Raw genomic sequence first — 22,885 nt, forward strand, 5'->3', positions numbered from 1 at the left:
TCCCTATCAGTTAAAAAAAGAAAGCACATTTCAGGACTAAAAAAAGGAGGAGAGACACAATCTTAGAATATAAAAAAAAAAAAGGAGGAGACACACAATCTTAGAATCTGAAGGAGAGTCCTTTAAAAGAAATATGGAAAAATCCACTACGTGATCCTACTTTTCTCATTTCGGGGCAGACAATTGTTAAGCTTCATCACAGAGGGAAATCAATTCAAGAAACGGGAAACTACCTAGCATCCTAGCTCCTAAGATTCCATGATTTGAAGCCCAGCTGAGCAAATCACCCAGCCTCCCTCTGATCCTCACTTGTCATGTCCCAAAGCCTGAAGCACAGTGAGGCTGGTGGACGGCGGCTGCCACTCGCCGTGCAGGTGACTCCTGATACCTGGAATGCAAGCTTTATTCTCCCTTCTTCAGCCATTATGTTTCTCCCGTCTCCTGAGATGCAAAGGAAGTCCTGTCACCAGGACAGGGGTTGGTGGGTGCTTCGGGCAGAAAGCTTGAGATATGCCCCCTTCCTGCATCCACTGGAGGCAGTAAGTCACTGGGCAGGGGGGGTGTTGCCTCTTGCTCACCTTGGACACCTTCACAGCACCTGTACGTGAAGTCTCTCCGTTAATAGATAAGGGAGTTCGTGTCTGTATCTGAGGTCCAGAGATACTAGAGTCCACAGAGGGAAAAGGGAAGCTCGCACATGTTCAACCCCTGGTCAGGGAACTATATCCTACAAGCCATGCAGCACAGCCAAAAGATAGATAAATAAATAGTTTTTAAATTAAAATTAAATAAAAATGGTTATGACAGAAAATTTAAAAATAAAAATAATTTCATTGTAAGCATCATCACTCCCTCTCCAAGTTAGAGTTCCCCCAGTCACTCAGTCATGTCTGACTCTTTGCAACCCCCATGGACTGTAGCCTACCAGGCTCCTCTGTCCATGGAATTCTCCAGGCAAGAATACTGGAGTGGGTTGCCGTGCCCTTCTCCAGGGAATCGTCCCAACCCAAGGATTAAACCCAGGTCTCCTGCACTGCAGACAGATTCTTACCATCTGAGCCACAAAGGAAGCCCTGAGAGATAAGTAATTTTTAAAAGATTTTTAAATTAAAATTAAATAGAAATGGTTATAACAGTAAATTTAAAAAAAATAACAATAATTTTATTGCAAGCATCACCATTCCCCGTCCAAGTTAGAGTTCCCCCAAGCAGGAGCCAAAAAGCTTCTTTTTGTTTGCCAGGAAGAAGCATCAGAAAGATCTCATCCAGGAGGTGTCTGCCTGCTCTCACTTCTTTCATCTGCAATGCAAGGGGCCACGTGCAGCTGGGGCTGACCCCATCCTGGGCTCAAGGGCCCATTAGGGCATCTCCTGGGTGCCCTCCCTACAGCCTGGCTCAGGAGCTTGGGGCCAGTAAGAAGCTCTACCACTGGGAAGGGTCAGCCTCTGTCATTGCCAGCTTCTCTTCACCATTCACCCCTCCCCCTGCACTCCTCACCCCCACGCACCCCCTTAGGAACCAGAGCCGTGGAAAAATCAGCATTGATGAATGGGGATTCCGGGCTCTGTGTTTTTATAAGCCGTTGTCTGGAAGTGCTGAGGGGCTGCCATAGTTTGCTAGCAGATTGATTCCCTAGAGAAGGATAATGCGATTGACAAGAGATTGAAAAGGACCTCTGAAAGAAGGTCAGCAAGTGCTGTCCAGGAGGAGAGGGAAGTGAAGCAGAGGGCAGAAGCCAGAGCCAGGAACATTGTGGACACTCCATAAATCTTCAGCGTTACATCATTCATTTGAAACCTGGCTGAGACGCGCAAAGAGAAAGAGAATCCGAGGCCAGAGAGAGATGGCCAAGGAGGCTATTGAGAAAAAGAATCTTGAGAATCACCAGTCTGTTTCACTTGCCTTGATTGCTCACCTTCTGTTTTTCTTAGCCTCAATCACTTCTTCTTTGATGTCAGTCCTTATGGAACCTGGGCACTGCAGGTACATTTCAGGATGAAGTGTAGAGTGGGGATGTGGGCAGATGAAGCCCCATTGATGATGACGAGAAGAAGGAAGAAGGACTCCCTGGTGGTCCAGTTGGCTAAGGCCTCTGCACTGCCAATGTAAGGGGCAGGGGTTCGATCCCTGGTTGGGGAGAACCAAGATCCCGCATGCCGCGTGGTGTGGCCGAAAAAAAAAAAAGTGGGGAGTGGGGTGGGGCAAAGGACTTGGGAAGTCTTTTGTCTCTTTAGACCCAAACTGGGATCAATCTGGGTGAAGCTTTAGCAGCGCTGAGTTGGGTGGCCAGCCTGATCCCCGCCCCTCCTACCACCAATGAATGGACTTTAAGCTAGAACTTTCCCCCTTGGTGCTCCTGGTAGCTTAGGTAAAGCCAGGCCACATTTAATGAGCAACTACTGCAGTGTCAGGCACCCTCTGCGGGGCTTTAGATGGATTGTTTTGGCTTTTTTTTTTTTATGTCTTCACAACCCTATTTATCCATTTTACAATTGAGGCCCAGAAAGGCTGCTAACCTTGCCAAGGTGACACACACAAAAAAATATTCGTATGAGGACCCACCAATGCTTACCTCGCCCCAGGGGAATATTGGAAACTCACCGAAGCAAAAGGCTAGGAGGTCCCTCCCTGGTTATCCTGTATTTTTGATTAAGGCTAGAGAAAGTCTCATTTAGATCCTCCAACACGCTTTAGAGTTTCAATAAAAGGCCACCTGAAGCAGAAACAGGAAAAGGAGGGCAGGAGGGGGGCCCGACCGCTCACCAGTCCTAGGACAAAGCACCTTCACCCCGGGCAGGGGCGACATGACCTACCCCGCCGGCTGGATCAAACTGGGTGTGCGTTCCCAGTCCCAGTGTGTTCCCAGCAATTCTCTACCTGTCATCAATACTCTGCCACCAACACACGATAATCTCATCTGTAAGGGAAAAAAAGGGAGTGGAGGATCTGTAGAAACAAACATCATCAAATGTCCTGGCTCTGTTCCCAGCGCTTCAATAAAAATGCAGGAAGGAAGAAATTGCAGAGATGAGCCCCAGCGGCCAGGCTCCCTGAGTCTCCATTAAGTCATTAAGAGAGGACTTTGCAGCATCAGAGCCAATCGCCAAGATGCTGCTGCGGAGGGCGGCCCTCGCATTGGAGGGTCCAGCTTAGTAACACACAGGGATGAGCCATCTGAGTTGGGTACTTGTCTTCCTCACCGTTCTCTTCCTTCACCCCTGCATTCCACTTTTTGCCATAACAAACTTTCTCCCGTGACTGTTTTCATAAGGTTTACTGCACTGAAGACCTGGGCTTGGAATCGTACTACCCACCGCAGCGCTCATTTGGGCAACTAGTGACCCGAATCATACATAACTCTTGGGAAGTTGGGCTGTGGGGCCAGGGGACCTGCTTCTGGTATCTTCTACAGAGGTGACAAAACATCAGAACCAAACAAGAATTCGTGGTGAGCATTCCTACGGGCAACCAAGCCAAAGACCAAGCCATCTCTCTAATCAAAATACCACCCCTTGTTCTTCTTCTGAAAACTTTGAAAGGCAGGAGATGGAATTATAAGCGGGTAGTCGTATGGAAAAAGATTAAAATGAAAAATAAGCTTGAAACATACCTAGCAGAAAGCACATTTGATTTGAAAGATTCTTTCCATTTCAATTCTCTGTGGGCCTATTCATAACAGAGATATGGTTACTTAAAATACAGTTTCTGCGCTGGCTGGTTGAGTCTTTTGAAAAATGCCTTCCATGTTTTCCCAAGCCCTCGCTTCAAATTCACCACAAAATTCCTGAACAACATCTCCAACAGGACCAGCTGAACTCAAGCAGAGTAATTCTGAAACCTAGTGACACCCCTAAGAGATGCTGATGCTTGGGCTCACAGATGCCAGATGATTTCAGTTCTTTTTTTTCCCTGCCACCCGACTCCCTACCCCCGACACACACACACTCACAAGATCCCAGAAGGCGGAACTGTTTTAGGAAAAAAAAATGACTCTGGTATTGATTGATTCAAGCAGACTAGTAACAAATTCTCTTTAAAATACGTACTCCAACTGTGACAATTCTGTCTGGTGTGGTTTAAACTTTTTTTAAAAAAATAATTGAATCTTTAAAGCAAGAACGGTTTTAAATTCCCTTCTGTAGACATTGCTAAATCAAGAGCAGCTTCTTTTCCCGAGGTGAAAGGCTGGCAGTGAAGGCTCTGGAGTCAGACTGTCTAGATCTGCAGAATCACTTCCTTATCTCACCACTTGTGAGGCCTTGCCAAGCCTCAGTTTTCTCATCCGTGAAATGGGAGCTAACAGTCATCCCTCTCTCATTGTTGTGAGATTTAAAAGCAATGACCTCACTTAGCAAATGCAAAAGCATTTAGCAAGGTGCCTGCCTGGCAAGCATTCATTAACTATTAGCTCTTGGGGATGCCAAGCAAAACATTAAAAAAAAAAAAAAAGGCTTGGGCAGAGAGATCAACCCTAACGCCGTTATTTGCATTGCCTATACACTTCTTAGAAAATAAGCTCACGTACTTAGAATCCTATGAGAGTCAAACAAGTGACTTTGGGAATAACAGTGAATTATTAGCCTTTGCCTAGCTTTGGCGAGAAACTTCCCGTAAGAATGAACACTCATCCAGACGGTTTCCTCGTAAGGTCTCAGAAGTCCACCCCAGTTCACTCAGCTGACTCCCCCGCCTTGGACTGCTGACCGAAGCCACTCATGGGCTACAGGGCACAGCAGGAGAGGGCCCTGCTTCTGACTCAAGAAGAGCCTCCCCACTCGGCACCCCGGCACCCTGCCCTGGGGCCCTGCACTAGCTGTTCAGAGGAGAGCTGGTTTCAGGAACGACTCGTGATAGGAGGGGTCTGCAGCCCTCCCTGATTGCAGTGTGGTGTTTATAACCATCTGCCGTTTCAGAAATCAGCTTTCACGTTCTCCCTCTCTCTCTTCAGATCAGGGGCCATTTTGCAGAGTGGTTGGGGTTGTGGTCACTGTGAAAGAAAGAATGGGTGCATCTGCGAAGGCCTGAGAGTGGCCATTTAAATGCTGTCCCCGTGGACGTGCATTGGTGGCATGTGTCTCCATGATTACTGAAGATAAAGTCATAGCACTCAGCGCACATTTGCTTTTTCCACACACACCATCATCATATCATCATTACTTTATTATCTTGCTGATCATAAAAGTAGCACATGGTCAGGGGCAAAAGAAGGTGCCACCTCCCCTGGACAGGGGTAAGCGGAGAAGTGCACGGAAATTTTAGCCCCTGAAACACACACCCAGCGCTCAGCCTGCTCAACTGTAGAGACCACGCTATTGACAAGCTCCATTCCCAAATTTCAAATGATAGAAAGGTATGTAAACAAACAACGTAAGCGTCCTATAACCACATCGCAAAGGAAACCGCTAATAACAGTTTAGTTCATAGAACTTTGCTTTGTTTTATTTAATGACATTCAACTAGAGGGAAAAAATATAGGCACACGGTGAAATTTTTATAGTGTCCAAAAGGGTAGTCTGAAGGACCCCTTCCCACCCCTACACCCTAGACATTCAATTCACCTGTTGTGTGTGTGAGAGTTTCCTTCCAGGTAATCTACAATTAGATAAATACACACATATATATAGGTATCTGCATACAGGCTTCCCCGGTGGCTCAGAGGTAAAGAATCTGCCTGCAATACAGGAGACGGTGGTTTGATCCCTGGGTCAGGAAGATTCCCTAGAGGAGAGCATGGCAGCTGACTCCAGTTTTCTTGTCTGGAGAATCCCATGGACAAAGGATCCTGGCGGACTACAGTCCATGGCGTCGCAAAGAGTCAGACACGACTGAAGCAACTTAGTAGGAGGCAGGCAGCCAGGTATCTGCCTGTGTAAGGGTGTGTGTGCCCCTCTTCTTTTCTTAAACAAGTGATCTGTTTTATATACAGTCCAAAGCTTCTTGCTCTTTCCCTTCCATATAGATCTATCATATTCCTTTTAATAAATGCACAATTTTGCATTTATAGACCAAGATTTATTTCAACAAGTGCCCTATGGATAAGTCTGTATGGTGTTTTGCAGCCACAATGTTGCCATGATTATCATATACATTATATAAATGTATCTATATCCATGCATTATATACAGTCTTTTTATATAAACTTTATCTATATATTAATATATATTATATACACAGTCTACACATATACAAGGACATCTGTATCTTGAATTCCTAAAAGAAGAATTTTTGGGTCAAAGAGTATGTGAGGTATGTACCTTTTAAACATTGATAAATATTATGACTTGGTCCCCAAGGAGGCTATACCCTTAGCACTCTCACCAACAAGCACTTGGGGTGTCTGTTTTCCCATACCCTCACTGATACCTTCATCTCTCCGTCTTTTAAAATGCATGCCTATCTCTCCTAACCTAACACTGTCTATTTTTAAATTCTTTTCCTCTCTGACCCCGCTTATCCGATATCACCAAAAGTTCTTAACAACCCAGGAGAAGTCATCTGCAACTCTGTTAACATATCCTTGGATGGAATCCACTTCAAAGGTGTATCCCAGTCTAACCCTGCATCTTTGATCTTTGTCCCTGGGCAGGGCAGAAGCCCCAGGAACTGGGTTCTCTGCTCCTGGGGAGTCCTCAGAAATGCAAATGTCCACTTTTCGGCCACTGTCACCTCTCAGCTCCCCAGCACGGTGGTTTGGGTGGGCGGCTTTTACTGGGAGAGGGTTTGTAATTTGGGGTCAGAAAGAGGGGATAGTTCAGGGAGCTCTGAAGGAAAGCAGAGGACAAAAGGCCAGCTGGTTTGCCATGAGCGTCCTGGAGGGGGTCTGAAACCCAGACCAGGGACCACGGCTGTTAGGATCGCGGAGGTTTTATAAGCCTTGTTAGCGTCTCCATATGTGTTCTTGTTATTTTCTTCTTGTTTCACGGTTAAATCTGTAACAAAAGGGGCTGCTTATCTTGATGGGGTCAGCAAGAAAGGAGATTAATGGGAAAAAATATATCCTTTACTGCAGATCTTGGACAGAGGATCTGAGGGTGGTGGTGATTGGATAGTGCCACCACAAAGATACCTGAAAAAAGGCAACCAAAGAGGTGATCCCGGACTAAAATGGAAGAGCAAGGTTAGCATTTATGGAGCACTTGTTCTGTGCCCAGCACTGAGTTCATCTCTCCAGAGCAAGCCAATTCAGAAGCTTTAACATCCCGACATGCATGCACTCTCCCGTCTTGCCTTCCTCCAGCATCCCACATGGGCTTGTGAGTTTCACATGCCTTCGGCTTTCAAGATTCAGGCATTACTACTTCCCCTGAGCCACCTCCTCCCCAAATACTCAGCAGGTGTCCCTAGTTCCCCGACAAGACTGTCAGATCCCGGAGGCTCATCTCCAGGGGTGAGCTCACCCTCATCTCGTTCATTCTTCGGAACCATTGTGCCCAGCACAGTGCCTGACACAGCAGATGTCCCCCTCGCCCCCACCCCGCCCCAGTGCTCAGAGGATAAATGTTGCACTCGGGCCAGAGAATCTGAGGCCTCCCTTTCCCACTCTCAGTTGGTCGGGAGAGAGTGAAATGTTATTTACAGAAACACCAAGCCAAACAAGACCCTCCCTTCCCCGATATGCTGAAGCTGTGCTGAGAACAGCCAGGGGTCACCAAATGGCAGCCAGATGGTAACTGACTGCTGTTCCCTAACTCCAGGAGCCTGGGGCAAAAGGCTGGGCGGCCCACCTGCTCCCGGGGACCTGTGAACCTCCACTGTGGAGGGAGAAATCCAGACGGTTCCCTCCTCCAGAGTCTGCTCCCCTGCAACCAGTCCAACCTCTGCCGGTAACCCCCCGCAAGTCTGAGGGACCCCCAGAGCTGGCTAGAGCTGCCCTCCAGCCCCTCCTGCCCCGCTGGGCTGGTCGTAGACTTTGCTAGCCTCACCTTCCACACTCTTCCATAACAGGGAGGTGTCAGCTCTGCAGGGCCACGCCAGCCAGCCGAGCAAGGGTCCTCATCGCTGGCGGGAACAGCTGAGCCCTAAAATAAATAGACTCAGATGGAGCAGGGGAGCCCTGGGGAGGGGAGGGCCTGCCTTCTTGTGGAAGAGGTCTGAGGACACTGAAGGAAGAGAGAAGGGCTTTTCTGCAGTGTTCCCAAACAAAGACACCCGATCGGGCTTTGGGGAGAGCTCTGTTTCGCTGGGTTTCATTCAGCACCACTCACCTCCTCCCATAGACACAGGAGGCAACAGGTCCCCAGCTGGTTATCAGGTCCTCGAGCCCGTGTGGGCCTTTGTCTCCCTCCCCACCCCCTCCAGACATCTAGCTGGCAGGCCAAGGGACCTACAGATCCTCCCCGACCCTCCCAGTTCTTTGTTATCTCAGAGGGACGATTACATTTCTGTGCGGAGAGGCAAGGTGCCAGGAGTCCCCAGAGCAGGATGGAGAAGCAGAGTGGCGGTCTGACCCCCTCTCTGCCCGGAGAGGCTGGGGCCGCCCTGCGGAGGCGCTCCCTTCACCGACCTGGGGTCCGATCCTCCAGTGGAGGGTCCCCCTTTCCGGAAGAGGAAGGGGAGCAGCAGCGCCCAAGGGGAGCTGGGCTGGGAGCAAAGAGGCCCTGGCCTCGCAATGACTCAGGAGCCCCGTCTGAGGTCTGTGGATGGCCTGTTCATTCACTCCTTCCCCGGGTTTCTCACCTTCCCCGTGCTGTCTCTGGCTGTTTCCCTGAGAACTCGGGGAGCGAGAACTACCAAGTTGACCACTTGCTTTCATTTTGGTTTCTTGCTACACCTGCAAAGACGTTCCCTCAACGCCAGGTTGATGCCACTCAACAGCAAACAGACAAGCGTCGAAACATCATCGAAACATTTGAACATTTTCTGTTCAAATCAAGGACACATTCTTCAGCATCATCTGTGGGGTTCAAGATACCTGTAAAATGCTTCCAAATCAGAAAGCAAGAGGGCTGGGTTAAAAAATAAATAAATAAAACCCTGTTGGGACCTCCCTAGTGGTCCAGTGGCTAAGACTTCGCTTTCCAAAGCGGGGGGGGGGTGGGCAGGTTCAATTCCTGATCAGGGAGATAAGACCACATGCATTAGGGTCAAAAAATAAATAAGACTAGAAAACTCCCTGTTTTAGAGAAATCAGACAAAAGAAGTGTAATCTGTTCTCTTGCAGTAATAAAGTGTGAAAACAGTAGTTGGATGTTAAATGCTGGACTGTCTTGGTTTATCTTCCCAACCGTACCCTCTCCAAGTGTATTGCCTTGTCTGGTCACCCAGGTTGGTAATCAAGTTCATCAACAATATAATGAAACACCTCCTGAGAGGAATCCTGAGCTAGGTCACATACGAGATGGGAGCCAGGTCCTAAGACAGTTTGGGTGGGAGCTGGTTAGAAGAAAGAGTAAAAACGACAGCTAACAAAGTAATGTGTGCTTAGTAACTCAGTCGTGTCTGACTCTTGTGACCCCACAGATTGTAGCCCACCAGGCTCCTCTGTCCATGGGATTCTTCAGGCAAGAATACTGGAATGGGTTGCCATGTCCTTCTCCAGGGGATCTTCCCCACCCAGGGATCGAACCCGGGTCTCCTGCATTGCAGGCAGGCTCATTACCGACTGAGCTACGAGTTTTGTTAAGTATCAGATCAGTGGGATATACCAGAAGGTCAGTAGGAGTCCCGACTCAAAGAGCCGCGATTGGCTGGGAAGGCCCCTCCTAAGGGGAGGAGTGTGAGTCTGGCCTTCTTACAGGCCTGGAATGAGTAGGATTTAAAATGAAGGTGGTGGAGGTCTCTGGTGGCACAGTGGATAATAATCAGCCTGACAGTGCAGGGGACACGGGTTTGATCCCTGGCCTGGGAAGCTTCCACATGCCATGGAGCAGCAAAGCCCACATGCTGCAACTACGAAGCCAGCATGCCTAGAGCCTGTGCTCCATAACAAGGGAAACCACAGCGATGAGAAGACCCCACACCGCAAGGAACAGTAGCCCCCGCTCTCTGCAACTAGAGAAAGCATGTGCAAAGCAATGAAGATCCGGGGAAGCCAAAAATAAATAAATAAAAATTTATAAAGAAAGAAAATGAAAGAGGCCAAATATATGGGCAACTTGTTTTGTTGTTGTTCAGCCGGCAAGTCGTGTCCAACTCTTGCCACCTCACAGCCTGCAGCACACCAGGCTCCCCTGTCTTTCACCATCTCCCAGAGCTTGCTCAAACTCATGCCCATTGAGTCGGTGATGCCATCCAATCATCTCATCCTCTGTCATCCCCTTCTCCTTCCGCCTTCAATCTTTCCCAGCATCAGGGTCTTTTCCAATGAGTCAGTATTGGAGCTTCAGCTTCAGCATCAGTCCTCGCAATGAATAGAACCTAATCAGGAGCAGAAGGGTTGAAGGGTGGAGAGAGAAGCTTACAGCGGGGATAACTCTATAAACAATAACTGGGACTTCCTGTGGTCCAGTGGTTAAGACTCCACCTCCCAATGCAGGAGCTGCCGGTTCCATTCCAGGTCAGAGAACTACGATCCCACAATCTACGTGGTACAGAACAACACAGGGTGCTAGAAAACTTGAATACCTCTACACAAAATACACAGCAACAACTGACCATGCCTTGCACAGTTTACAAAAATCAACTCAAAATGGTTCATGGACCTAAATGTAAAACCTAAAAAGAATAATAAAAAAAATTGATGACTGAAGTTCATTTATTCCACAAATACGTGAGCTCTTGCTTTGTATTTAGTTTAACATTTTTTCATTCATTTGTAAATATTTATTTATTTCCTTGTCAGTCAGTCCATAAACATATACTGAGCTCCTACTGTGTGACCAACACTATGGCAGTCACTATTCTTTTACCTGCTGGTCCAATAAAAGACTAACTTGGAGGGAATTTCCTGGCAGTCCAGCGTTAAGGACCCGGTGCTTTCGCTTCTATGACCTGGGTTCCATCCCTGGTGGGAGAACTCAGGTCCTACAAGCCACACAGCACAGCCATAAAAGAAAATAAATAACTTGGAGATACTTTCCTTAAATGTCGGGGTGGGGGGCTTCTCTTGTTCAGTTTTTGCGCTTCCACAACCTTGTGGGTTTCAATGAGGTGAGGATGAGGGAACAGGCCCTACCAGTAACTTACACAGCAACTTTATTTATATCCAAAGTAACACTTTGAGTGCACTGGCATCCATTATTTTATTTGATTCTGGTGACAACCTTGTGAGGGGGCCCCAGCCAACTGAGGGAAAATATGTAAACAGGTCTTGATTTCTTTCAAATGCATGACTTGTCCAAAATCAAACAGTTCTTAAGTAGTGGGCCAGAAAGAAGGTATCTATCATATCTAGGGTGTCATACTTCTCACCTGCCAGTGGTCCCCTACCTGACACCGTGGGAGGGACAGAAAAATGTAAACTCTTTGCTCCATCCTGGGACAGCCTGATCTCTCAAGTCTGAGTAGGTCCAAGAATTTATATTTTTCAGAAGTTTTTGGGAGGACTGATGTCCATTTGGATCAGGGAACCACTAGATTATACCAGCCTGCAGAGGGACCCAGGGGAAAGGGCATTTTAGCCACTTTCCCTCGAGTTCCATAGAGTACCGGAGTGTGTGCTGGGTGAGCTTTGATCAATTTCCAAATCAACACCTCTCAGCTTCTCTCACTCTTCGCTTCTGAAACATTCGCTGCAGACTGAAGACTTCCAGAGGCCGAGAATGGTGCTGCAGAACCGACAAGACTCAGCACCCCTGGACCACAAAACCTAGGTCAGGTGTTTGGGAAAGTGAGATGGAAGAGAAGTGTCTGAGGAGCCATCAAACTTCTCACGAATAAAAGCAGTCTGACTTTGCTCAGTAACTCTGTGGCAGGCCCTCATTTAATCCTCAACTCTATATGGAAAGTGCTATTGTTCCCCTTTTTGTTGTTCAGTGGCTAAGTCGCCTCTGAATCTTTGTGACCCCAAGCACAAGGGGCTTCCCTCTCCTTCACTATCTTCCAGAGTTTGCTCAAACTCATGTCCACTGAGTCAGTGATGCCATCCAACCATCTCATTCTCTGTTGCCGCTTTCTCCTCCCATCTTCAGTCTCTCCCAGCATCAGGGTCTTTGCCAAGGAGTCAGCTCTTTGCATCAGGTGGCCAAAGTATTGGAGCTTCAGCATCAGTCCTTCCAATGAATGTTTAGGGTTGGTCTCTTGGGCTCCAAAATTACTGCAGATGGTGACTGCAGCCACGAAATCAAAAGACGCTTGCTCCTTGGAAGAAAAGTTACGACCAACCTAGACAACATATTAAAAAGCAGAGACATTACTTCGCCAACAAAGGTCCATCTAGTCAAAGCTATGGTTTTTCCAGTAGTCATGTATGGATGTGAGAGTTGGACCATAAAGAAAGCTGAGCACCGAAGAATTGATGCTTTTGAAACATGGTGTTGGAGAAGACTCTTGAGAGTCCCTTGGACTGCAAGGAGATCCAACCAGTCCATCCTAAAGGATATCACTCCTGAATACTCACTGGAAGGACTGATGCTGAAGCTGAAACTCCAAGACTTTGGCCATCTGATGCAAAGAACTGACTCATTGGAAAAGACCCTGATGCTGGGAAAGATTGAAGGCAGGAGGAGAAGGAGACGACAGAGGATGAGATGGTTGGATGGCATCACTGACTCGATGGACCTAAGTTTGAGCAAGCTCGGGGAGTTGATGATGGACAGGGAAGCCTGGCGTGCGGCAGTCCATGGGTTCGCAGAGAGTCGGACACGGCTGAGCGACTGAATTGAACTGACCTTTCGGATTGACTGGTTTGATCTCTTTGCTATCCCCCTCTACAGATGTGAAAACTGAGATATAGAGCAAGAACATCGTTTCCCCAAGGCACACGGTCAGAGTCCAAAGTGCTACCATGTGCAACCTGAGGGCTACAGGGTCTCATCTCCATCCCTCCAACTGCTCATCGGGCCACGGCCCGAAATTCGTGCGCCCTCCTGGAGGGGCTCAGATGGAGGGGCGGGCACGCGCGCCAAAGGAGGCCAGACAGACCGAGGCAAAGGAGCAGCGGAGTGCCGGGCGGCTCTGCCCGCTCCCCCCTTCTCGGGGGCCCTAGGCTCAGAACTACAAGGCCCAGCAGGCAGCGGCAGGGGGAGGAGGAGGAGGTGGGACCAGCGCGGGGTGGGAGTGAGAGAGGGAGCCCTCGCGCCTTGCCGGCGCATAGCGCTCAGAGCGCTCCTGCGGGCACTGGCGCGGCGGCCTCGACTGCGGCGGCGGCGCGGCGCGGGAGCCCGAACTCTGGTCCAGCCGCAGCGCGCGGAGGAGCCCGGGCTGTGCCCGGAGCTGGGCGGCGACGTCCGGACAGCCCCGAGACTCCGCTTAGCGCATTGCGGCGACCTCGCCTTCCTCGGCCGAGAGCGCGCGCCGCAGCTGGAAGAGCAGCGGAGCCCGAGGACTTTTCTCCGGTCCGAGGGGCGCCCCGCGAGGCGCAGGGGACCAGGGCGGCAGTCGGGCACGCCGCGGCGCCGGGGCCCCCGCCGGGCGATGGAGCCCGCGCTGCCAGAAGCCTGAGGGCCGCCGCCCGGTGCTGGAGAGGGGGGGGCCACAGGGTCTGGAGACCCCGGGCGGCGGACGGGAGCCCTCCCCCCGCCCCGCCTCCGGGGCACCAGCTTCGGCTCCATTGTTCCTGCCCGGGCTGGAGGCGCCGAACCCCGAGCGCCACCGGGAGTCGAGCGCCGGCCGCGGGAGCTCTCGCGGCCCCGCCAGGACCCGAGCGGAGCCCGGGGGCGGCGGGCCGGAGCCAGGGACGCGGGCGCCCGCCCGCCCGCACGAGCCACGGCGGACTCTCCAGAGGCGGAACCGCAGCGCCGAGTGAGGTAAGAGCTGCGGCGCCCCCGGATCCGGGGCGGGCTCGGCGTCCCGGGCGGCCCCCCGGCGCCGGAGCCTCCCGGCCGCGCGCTCTCCCCGCCGCAGCGCAGTCGGGTCCGGCGCCTCCCTCCGCTCGTTACCCGCCCCTCTCCACCCCCGGCTCCCTGCCCAGCGCCCGGCGCCCCCCTTTTGTCTCCCCTCCCTTCCCTCCGCTCGCGTCGCCTTCTGCGCCCCCTCCCCGCGCCCGTCCCGCCGCCCAACTTTTCCGCCAACTCGCGCTGGGGAGCTGGCGAGGCGGCGGCGGCTCCGCGGTGAGTCCGGGGAGGGACAGGGCCCGGGGCCGAGGCGGCGGCGGCCCTGGGTTTCCTGGGCCTGGGGAGGCGGGCGGGGGTGGGCAGCGAGGTGGGGTGTGTGTATGTGTGTTGCATTCCATACCATCTCCTTTTAGTCCACCCATGGGGAGTCTCCCCGATCCAGCAGGTAGCTTTGGGTGGGACGCTAAAAAAAAAAAAAATCCGGGGTCTTCCTAAGTCCTTTTCCATCTCCGGGAAAGTCTGGGGTCACGGCCGCGGGCGGGTGGGCGGCTGGGGGCCTGAAGGGGGAAGAAAGTGGAGGGGTCTGTTCGCTTCTCTTCCAGTCGGTTTTAAAGGGGGGTGTCGTCACCAAATGGCTGAAGCTGCTTCAGCGAAGAGCGAGAAAGGAATTCCCTTTTTCCAGAGGCGCTGATCTCCGACTTAGTCCCTCTCTGAAAGGGTCGGAAGTTTGGGGAAGGGGAGGGCGCCCAGCGGGTGAGGTTAAGCCCCATTACGGGGTCGGGGGGAGGGGATTGGTCAGTTCCTATCTGGTTCGAGGAGGTGGGGGAAGGGATGAGGGTTTTGTCCGGTGCGGTTCGCTCGGCACCGATGCTTGTTGCTTCGCGGGCCCAGAACCCTCTGCCCGCTTCCCGCTCCCCTTTCCCGCTATGTTTGGGGTGAGGAGAAGAGAGGGGCTGGAACCTTCGTTTGCAGAGGAATTTACTGACGTTGTAGATGGAATCATTTAACCCAGATCCTATGAAAGCAGTCAGATGCCTCTGGTTGGGGAGCAGGAGGCTTGGGGAGCGGTGAAACCTGCATCTCTTGTCTGGACCCAGAGGCTTTGGCCCTGTTCAAAGTTTCCGCGGTGTCTCCCCCCACCTCACCACCACCACTCCCCCCCCCTTTTTCCAGATGTAGCCGCCGCATCTGGTTCCGTTTCACCCCACCCGGGTACAACGCAGCCGCTTGAACGTCCCTGTTCCTCCCTGCCCCCTCCCCCGGATCAAAACTGGGATTCTACAACTTGTCCTCACCACCTCGCTCTTGACGGTTTTTTCTTAAGACTCGGGGACGAGTCGCTGGGACTGGGGGAGAAAAGAAGTTACCCTGGATGCCAGGGTACTTAGGCTGTGCTGGCGCTTTCTGGCTCGTGCGGGAAAGAGGCATCGCCGGCGAGAGGGCCGAGATTTAGGGGGTGACAGCATCTCATCTGATAAGTGGTGGCCTCTTTGGCCATCGGTCTGACCCAGAACTGGCCCTGACAGAAGTTTCTGGAACCGGAGCATTGCAGTCTCCTCCCTTTTCAGTTAGAGCCGGAGCGGCGGGAGCGTCTGACCCTGTCCGGAACCCGCCGCCCGGTCTCGGGCTGCCCGGCGGTGGCGTCACGCGTCCCCTTTTCCACCCTCCCTGAAGCGATCCCGGGGCGCAGCGGCTTGGGCGTGGGAGGGGGGCCCGGGCTGTGGCTCCCTCGGTGTTTTGAAGGAGTTCTTTCTTTGGGCAGCCGCTCCCGGAGGCTAACGTGGGGCGTTTTACCAACTCCGCGCCGGCCGCAGGTTTGAAAGGGGTTGGCCTGTTGAGGGTTTTTTGGTTCTGCCCTTTGAGGCAGGAAAGCGCTTTCTGGTTCCAAAGTTGCGAGAGGGTGGGGAGAGTTGGTCTCTCACCCTCTCTTCTCCAGCCTCTTTCAAATTGAAAACACTTCTCTGGTTTCCTCCTTTGGGCGGTCGTTCGGAGGCTGTAATGAAATCGCACTTTCTCTAGACATGGTAATTAAGGTGACTGTTTCCTCCGCAGATGGCGCTCTATCCTCTGCACCTCCGGCCCTGCGCTTTTTTTGGAAAACCGTCTTAATTGTAGAACCTTAGCCATGAGACTGTGGGGCAGAAAGTGACCATTCCCCATTCCGCCCCCCCCCCCAACTATTGGCCCGGGCTCCCGGTTTCCTCCCTGAGGCTTGTTTAAAAGCTAAGTAGCAGGGCCCCTTGGGACGTGCCTCTGTCTAGTCAATTACCCCCCGCCCCAAGCCTGGGTCATCAGCCTTCCTTCCAGTGACCCAGGGGGAGCCCTTGGTGTTGGGGGGGGAGACCCAGCGACCTTAGGGAGGATGGCCTGCCTCCCTAATGACTTATTTACATATTCTCACACCCCCCCCCCGCCCCAGTTGGCTGGGAAGACCTCCAGGGCTGCTCCGGTGGACCGCCCCCTCCACCCCACCCCGGAGGAGTACTGGGTGTTTGGGGACTGGGAGGCTGCCGAGGGGGCTCCGCTCCAGCCGGCGATGTTGCATTCTGCATCGGGTGACGAGCTCGTTCAAATATCTGTTGCATTTATTCTTAGTCATAGCGGAGTGTCAGCTTTTTAATGAGGGTCATCCGGGTGAAGAGCCGCTTGGACAGGGTGCACCCGGCGCTGTCTACTCTGACGGTGCCCGTAGAAACGCGCGTTGGGGAGGCATTTTCACGAATGGGATTTGGGCCAGAGTGGGCACTATTTTCTTTGGCTCCCAAGTAGACAGCCTTGGGTACTTCTTTTCCTTGGCTTCTGGCCATGGAGGATGTGAGAAAGTTCCGTTAGGCACCCTTAGAATAGCAAGTGAAGCCAAAAGCAGGAGAAGACACAGAGAAGGACCCTGGAAGGTGCTATGGCCCCACCCCTCCTGGGGGAGAGGATCAGAACATCTCCAGACTTAGGTCTGGTCCAGCTTTGTTCCTGTGGACTCCAGAGGCCAGGAGGATGGAGTTGAGAATGGAGGAGGTAGCCTCCAGCCACGGAGACCAGGCTGGACTGCTTTGGCTTTTAGTTGTCTGCTTTTTGTTTGTTTGGGGGTGTTTGGGGAGTGCTTTTTGTTTGTTTTGGCCTGGGAAAAAAAAAAGAGTCCTAAAATAAGAGATTTGCTCCTGTGAGCTTGGACCTTTAGCAGCCTCTGAACACTTTCTTCAGGCCTCCATTTTTTAATCTCATCAAAATGGCCGTGGTTAAGAGCTTCCTAGGAAGGTTTCAGCCTGTTGCTGCTGGAGGAAAAGGAGCTACAGAGCAAGTGATTCAAACATCTTACTCCGAAAAGGCCTCACCTCACCGGAGAGGAGTTTTAATTTCCTCTTGGGAAATAGGTCTTGCATTTGGCTTCCCAAGAGCTTTGTAAAAGGCCTGGGTCAACCCCGGGACTTGGAAGTCCAGATGCAGAGCTTCAGAGAAGATTCTGGGGTTTCCAGAGAGGATTAAAAACCAGACCTGGGCTATTGCTTGCTCCCCCAGACCTGAGGGAATTGCTTTTCCCCCTAAGGTTGCATCTTCCTGAGACAGAAATTCCCTGCTCATCACCATTCCGCTTGCAATTACAAGGAGCCACATTTGGGCTCCAAGAAAACAGCCCTCACCTGGGTGACCACCTCCAAGCATATGGTGGTCCACAAGCCATCCTGTCTTCAGTGCCAAGGCTACCTAGATTACGGTGGGACAGTTAGAGTTTCTCTTCTTATTACTCATTTCTTACATACCTCACTCCCAAGCACACCTGGGCACTTTTTTTTTTACAAGGACTCAAAACTTTTAAATGAGCATTTCCGTTGGACCCACTCACATTTCACAAGCCGAGCTGTGTATATGTTGTCAGATGTTTGTGGAGTATTTGCCCTGCCATTCTCCGCCGGGAGTAGGGAATGCTCACTTTGGGGAAAAAGCAACCATTTCTGTTAAGAAGTCTTATTCCTGTCTAAAGGGATTAAAGTTTTGGCATTACTTCCTCAAGTCTGAGGAATCAAGATGTTTAGAAAATGTCCGGGTTGGTATGCTTTGAAATCGAGTTTGGCTGGTTAACAGGGAGCGCCTGACGATTTTCTCTGGCGTTGTCAACCTCTTCTCTGCAAGTGCAGCTCTGTCACTTTCTTTCCAATCGGCCCTTCTTTGTTTCATTCATTTATTCATCCAGTTACCAAATGCAGCAGCATCTGCTGTGTAGGTGTTAGGTGCTAAGGGTATTAGCAAGGAGTAAACCAATGCAGATCCTCCTGTATAGGAGCTTACCACTCTATGATGGACGTTTTTGGAAATTCAGAGGATCCTCAAAAGGCCCAAGAAAGACTCGTGGAAGACGTGGCAGTTTGAGGCGGGGCGCAGAGAATAAGAGAGGAATGAGAGAGCGTGGCCTGCCAAGGATAGAGGAAGGGCAAAGAAGGAGCTCTTGGCAGGCCGTGGAGGTTACCCAGGGCTGTCCTGTCCCCTACAGTGTAACACAGGCCGCGTGGGATCTCAGAGTTTTCTAGTGGCCACGTTTGAAAAGGGAACAGGTGAAATGCATTTTCATTAATTCACCTGGATCTCAATAATATATCTGATTTAGCCCAGTATATGTCAAACATTATCATTTGAACATGTAATCAGTATTAAAAAAAAAATCATTGAGAGACTGTACATTCTAGTATGTACTTTTCATTTCAAGCACATTCCGACTCGCACTGGCCACATTTCAAGGGTTCCATAGCCACGAGGGGCCGCATGGAACGGGACCCCAAGGTCTAGAGTGTGGGGTTTGGAAAGACTGGAGAGGGAGAAATGCTTTTACACAGGCAGGAAGTTCATGTCCTCTGGTTGCCAATTACCAAAGTCCCCTGAGAGTGCTATCAAGGAGTGACTCAAAGCACAATGTTTATAGATAATTCCTTACATTTGATTAGTGTTTTCAAGAGGAGAGAGCTAGTCCTTTCACCCACGCTGTGGGTTTAAGGCTCGTCACCCCCTGTGGTGTAGGCAAGGCAACTATAATATTTCAGCTCCCTCTGTCTCGTGTCCTCTCCCTCCCCCTCCTCCTTCTTTTTCCCCCTCCTCGCCCCCCAGTGAGGACCTCTGCACCCAGAGCCAGAGCTGGGCTGCCAGTCCCAGGAGACGAGACTGCTGGAGAGAGGCTGCTGGGGCCAGCTGCTGTGTGCACCTGCGGGGCTACAGGTCACATCTGTCAAGCAGTGGAGGAAGGAGACTGTCCCTAAGGGACTTAAAGAATTCCTTAATTAGTAGAATGGGAAGAAGGTGAGGTGAAGGGGGAGGGGGCAGTCCCTAGGGTTCCAGCCAGCGTGTGGACTAGTGGTGTGTGTCGCTGTGTTTTCCGCAACGGGATGTGTACCCAACTTACCTTCTGGTTCCAGAAGGGGTTGCCCAGCGAGCTGGGTTTTCTGAACATCCTTTATTTTACAGTCGTGGGGACTCAGTGCCCAGAGGGGGAGGAACGGAAGAGACTTTTGCAGGGAAGCTGCCACATTAGTCTGAAATGTGTTGATCGCAGAGCCGAAAGAGGGTAGCCAGCAGCCAGACCCCACCAGCGAGAAGGTGGGCAGGCTCTTGGGGGTTGGGGGGTTGCAGGGAGAGTGATCCAGTGGTGGTGGGACCTGCCTCCCTGCTGCCTTTGAAAACCAGCTAATTCGTTCCTGATTCTGGCCGTTCCTAGGGGACTTTCTTAGGTGTACCTTTCTTGGTGACTGCTCTGCATCCATTTGGTGTATCTTTGGGCTGTAACGAGATGTGGAAGGTGGTTTCGGTGTGTTCTCTGGCCAGCATCACTTCTGTCCCTGGCTGGGGATCAGGCCCGTCCTGTGTCCTAGATGGTACACCCAGGAACTGCTTCCAAGGGTCTTCCTCTTGAGCCAAGAAATTGAGAATCAAAGTTCCGCGTATCGAGGAGCAACTAAGCCCGTGAGCCACTACCGAGCCTGCATGCTGCAACTACTGAAGCCTGTGCACCTAGAGCTGTGCTCCGAAACAAAAGCCACTCCAATGAGAAGCTCACATACCGCACCTAGGGAGTGGCCCCCCACTCACCGCAACTAGAGAAAGCCCGCGTGCAGCAACAGAGACCCAGCACAGCCAAATATAAAGTAAATCAATTAATAAATTGTTGGAAAAAAAAGAAAAGAAAAACCTTTCCTATTGCCAGAGTCACCTGAGATCTGTCCTTATCTACATGGTTTCTGTAAGACACGGGGAATTCCCTCTGGAGAAAATGAGCTTGTATTCGGTAGAGCCAGTTTTGATCATTCCATTTTTTATATATATATTTAGTTGTATTTATTTTTTTGGCTGTGCCAAGTCTTAGTTGCAGCATACAGTTCTTTTTTTTTTAAATCTGTGTCTGATCTTAACTGTGGCTCATTGCAGCTCACAGGCTTATTTGCTCTGCAGCATGTGAGATCTTAGTTCCCTGACCAGGGATCGGACCCAGGTCCCTTGCATTGGAAGGCAGGTTCTTAACCACCGCACCACCAGGGAAGTCCCCATGCAAATTCTTAACTGCAGCATGTGGGATCTAGTTCCCTGACCTGGGATTGAACCCAGGTCCCCTGCATTGGGAGTGTGGAGTCTTAGCCACTGGACCACCAGGGAAGTCCCTGATCATCCCCTGTGGCATCCGAAAGCCCAGGTGATGGAGACCGCATGCTCTTGCCTCCCCACTGCACCCTGGACAAAGCATTAACCTCTTTGAGTCTCAGTTTCCCCGCTGCTTAAAGGGCAATAATAATTCCCACCCTCCCCGAAGTTCATAGTGAAGAACTGAAGTTTTATAGTTTAAAATCATACCTAGTCCACACTTGGCATGGGTTTTAGGTATTCAGTAAATACTTACTCGATTCTGTCTCTTCCAGTCCTTTTCCTAAATTCAGAAAAATAGAAATGTTTACTTTTCGTTTGATTTGAAATCATTAAAACATTTGAGGAAAGCCTTGGGAGGGACGCAGGCAGTGCCTGCATCTTCCGCACTGGCAGGCACTTGAGAACGAGGCCAGGAATCCAGGGGTTTTTCTGCCAGCCAGGACTGACTCACTCACAAGGGGCCCTGTCTGGCTCCGAGGAGGCCGGGCTGAAGCACCACATGAGGACATGTTCCGGGGAAGTGGATTCTCTGAATAACTCGGATGGTTCCCTGGAGTATTTAGGACAAAAGCCACCTGGAAGACTGAGAGGGTCACCCCCTTGCAGCCCAAATGGTGCCCAGAAGAGTTATCACTTAGGAAAGGTTGAGCAGCAAAGACCGTTATCCTGAAGACCCTGGAGGACTGTTTTACATGTTGCTGCTCTGGACATGAGAAGGACTTCCTTGGTGGCTCACACAGTAAAGAATCTGCCTGCAATGTGGGAGACCTGGGTTCGATCCCTGGGTCAGGAAGATTCCCCTGGAGGAGGAAATGGCAACCCACTCCAGTATTCTTGCCTGGAGAATCCCATGGACAGAGGAGCCTGGCAGGCCACAGTCCACAGGGTTGCAAAGAATCAGACACAACTGAGCAACTAACACTTTCAGACAGGAGAAGGATAAAGGGCCGCAGTCTGTGCCTTTCACCAGGGCTGGCATGAGCCATCTTTGAGTCAGGCCTTGCAAGAAACCTTCTTCTTCCGCACAGTCTTTCCCTGCATCTGGATCCATTTCTGCTGTACGACTGCTGTCACCTCTCAGTCTTGGGGAGAACTGGGCTCCCTACCTCACGGCTCCCCCCTCGGAGGCCCTGTTTAAGTAGCTGGTGAGAGTTGTGTTGTCTCCATGAGGGAAAGCTGCTGGAATCCCAGAGGTCCCCGTGATGGATCCAGTTTAAGAGACAAAAAGAAAGCACCCTGGAGATGGCTTACTTCAGCTTCCTCGTCATGTAGGTCCAGAGAGGGTTGACATCTCACCTGGCTCTCAGTCTGGGGACTTATTCCATGATTCCTCATCTCTCTTCACCCCTCACCAAAGGGTTGTGTGCCCTAGAGGGAGTGAAGACTTATCCTGGGAGAGGTCACATTCGTACCCCCGGGTCCCCTCTGGGAGACTCTCCTGAGGCTCTTAGCTTTCCCAGCACAATTGATCGTGGGGCTCATGCCTTGGGGAACTTGATGACAATCTTCCCAATATGGGAAACAGTCCACACTCAGTAAATCGTTGTTGGAGTGAATTAAAGCCCTCCTTAGTCTAATTAAGGCCTCTAACCTCCAATTCAGCGTTAGGGCAGGACAATTCCCTTCTTTGTGTCTGAAGGAGTCAGAGATTGCTTCGGGCACCTTCTGGGCAGGGTGGCAGTGTGACAGGTTTCCCTCTTTTTTTTCTCCTTGCGATGTGGGAGACCCCCCCCTACATTCAGACCCTCCTAATTTCGGGTTTTGTTTTTTTTTTCCTTCTCCCCAGAGTCAGCTTGCAAAGGAGGATCAAGCCCACGGCAGAGTCTCCATGGAGATGTGGAGCCTGGTCACCAACCTCTAACCGCAGAACTGGGATGTGGAGCCGGAAGTGTCTCCTCTTCTGGGCCGTGCTGGTCACAGCCACACTCTGCACTGCCAGACCGGCCCCGACCTTGCCGGAGCAAGGTAAGGCGCGGGCTGAGGGCCAGCGCACGGCCCTTGGCGGCAAGGTGGGCCAGACTGGATGTGATGTGCTCAGCCCAGCAGGCTCCATCCCAGCTGGAGCAAATGGTTCCTGGCCTGCAGGAGAAACCCCTGAGCTGGTTGGGGCCTGCCAGTAAACACAGCCAGCTTCATCAGAGGTTGGGTTGTGAAGGCTGATGACATTCATCTGTTGGAGGTGACATGCTCAGGGGGGGTTTATGCTTTTCTCCTCCTGAAGAAAGAACTTCTGCTTGGAACCCAAGAGCCAGCTCCCTAAGCTGGATGGTGTCCAAAGTGGGGGCTGGGAGGCGCGGTGGGGTGTGAGTGAACTGTGAATTTGGATTTAGAACTTGGATGGTCTGTAGAGGATGTGGAGGGACGTGAGAGCTTCATGCAGACCTCTGGCCTTTAGAAAT

General features: G+C 51.4%; 1 protein-coding gene across 4 annotated transcripts in view; it reads left to right on the forward strand.

The window, feature by feature from the left end:
- Positions 1–13,129: 13,129 nt before the first annotated feature.
- The window catches only part of FGFR1 (fibroblast growth factor receptor 1), a 49,802-nt gene continuing 40,046 nt past the window's right edge, over positions 13,130–22,885 (forward strand). The window contains exons 1-2 of one of the 4 annotated variants that reach the window (XM_081524077.1): positions 13,130–13,844; positions 22,273–22,451. In XM_081524077.1, coding sequence (XP_081380203.1) covers positions 22,361–22,451 — 91 coding nt within the window. In that variant the 5' untranslated portion in view covers positions 13,130–13,844; positions 22,273–22,360. Of the gene's footprint in view, positions 13,845–13,870; positions 14,148–22,267; positions 22,452–22,885 lie in introns of those variants that run through there. The other 3 variants (XM_081524079.1, XM_081524078.1, XM_081524080.1) reach the window with 3 other exon arrangements.

Source organism: Giraffa tippelskirchi, chromosome 8, assembly GCF_054371585.1.
Source record: "Giraffa tippelskirchi isolate mGirTip1 chromosome 8, T2T-mGirTip1v1.2.pri, whole genome shotgun sequence".
Taxonomy (NCBI): domain Eukaryota; kingdom Metazoa; phylum Chordata; class Mammalia; order Artiodactyla; family Giraffidae; genus Giraffa; species Giraffa tippelskirchi.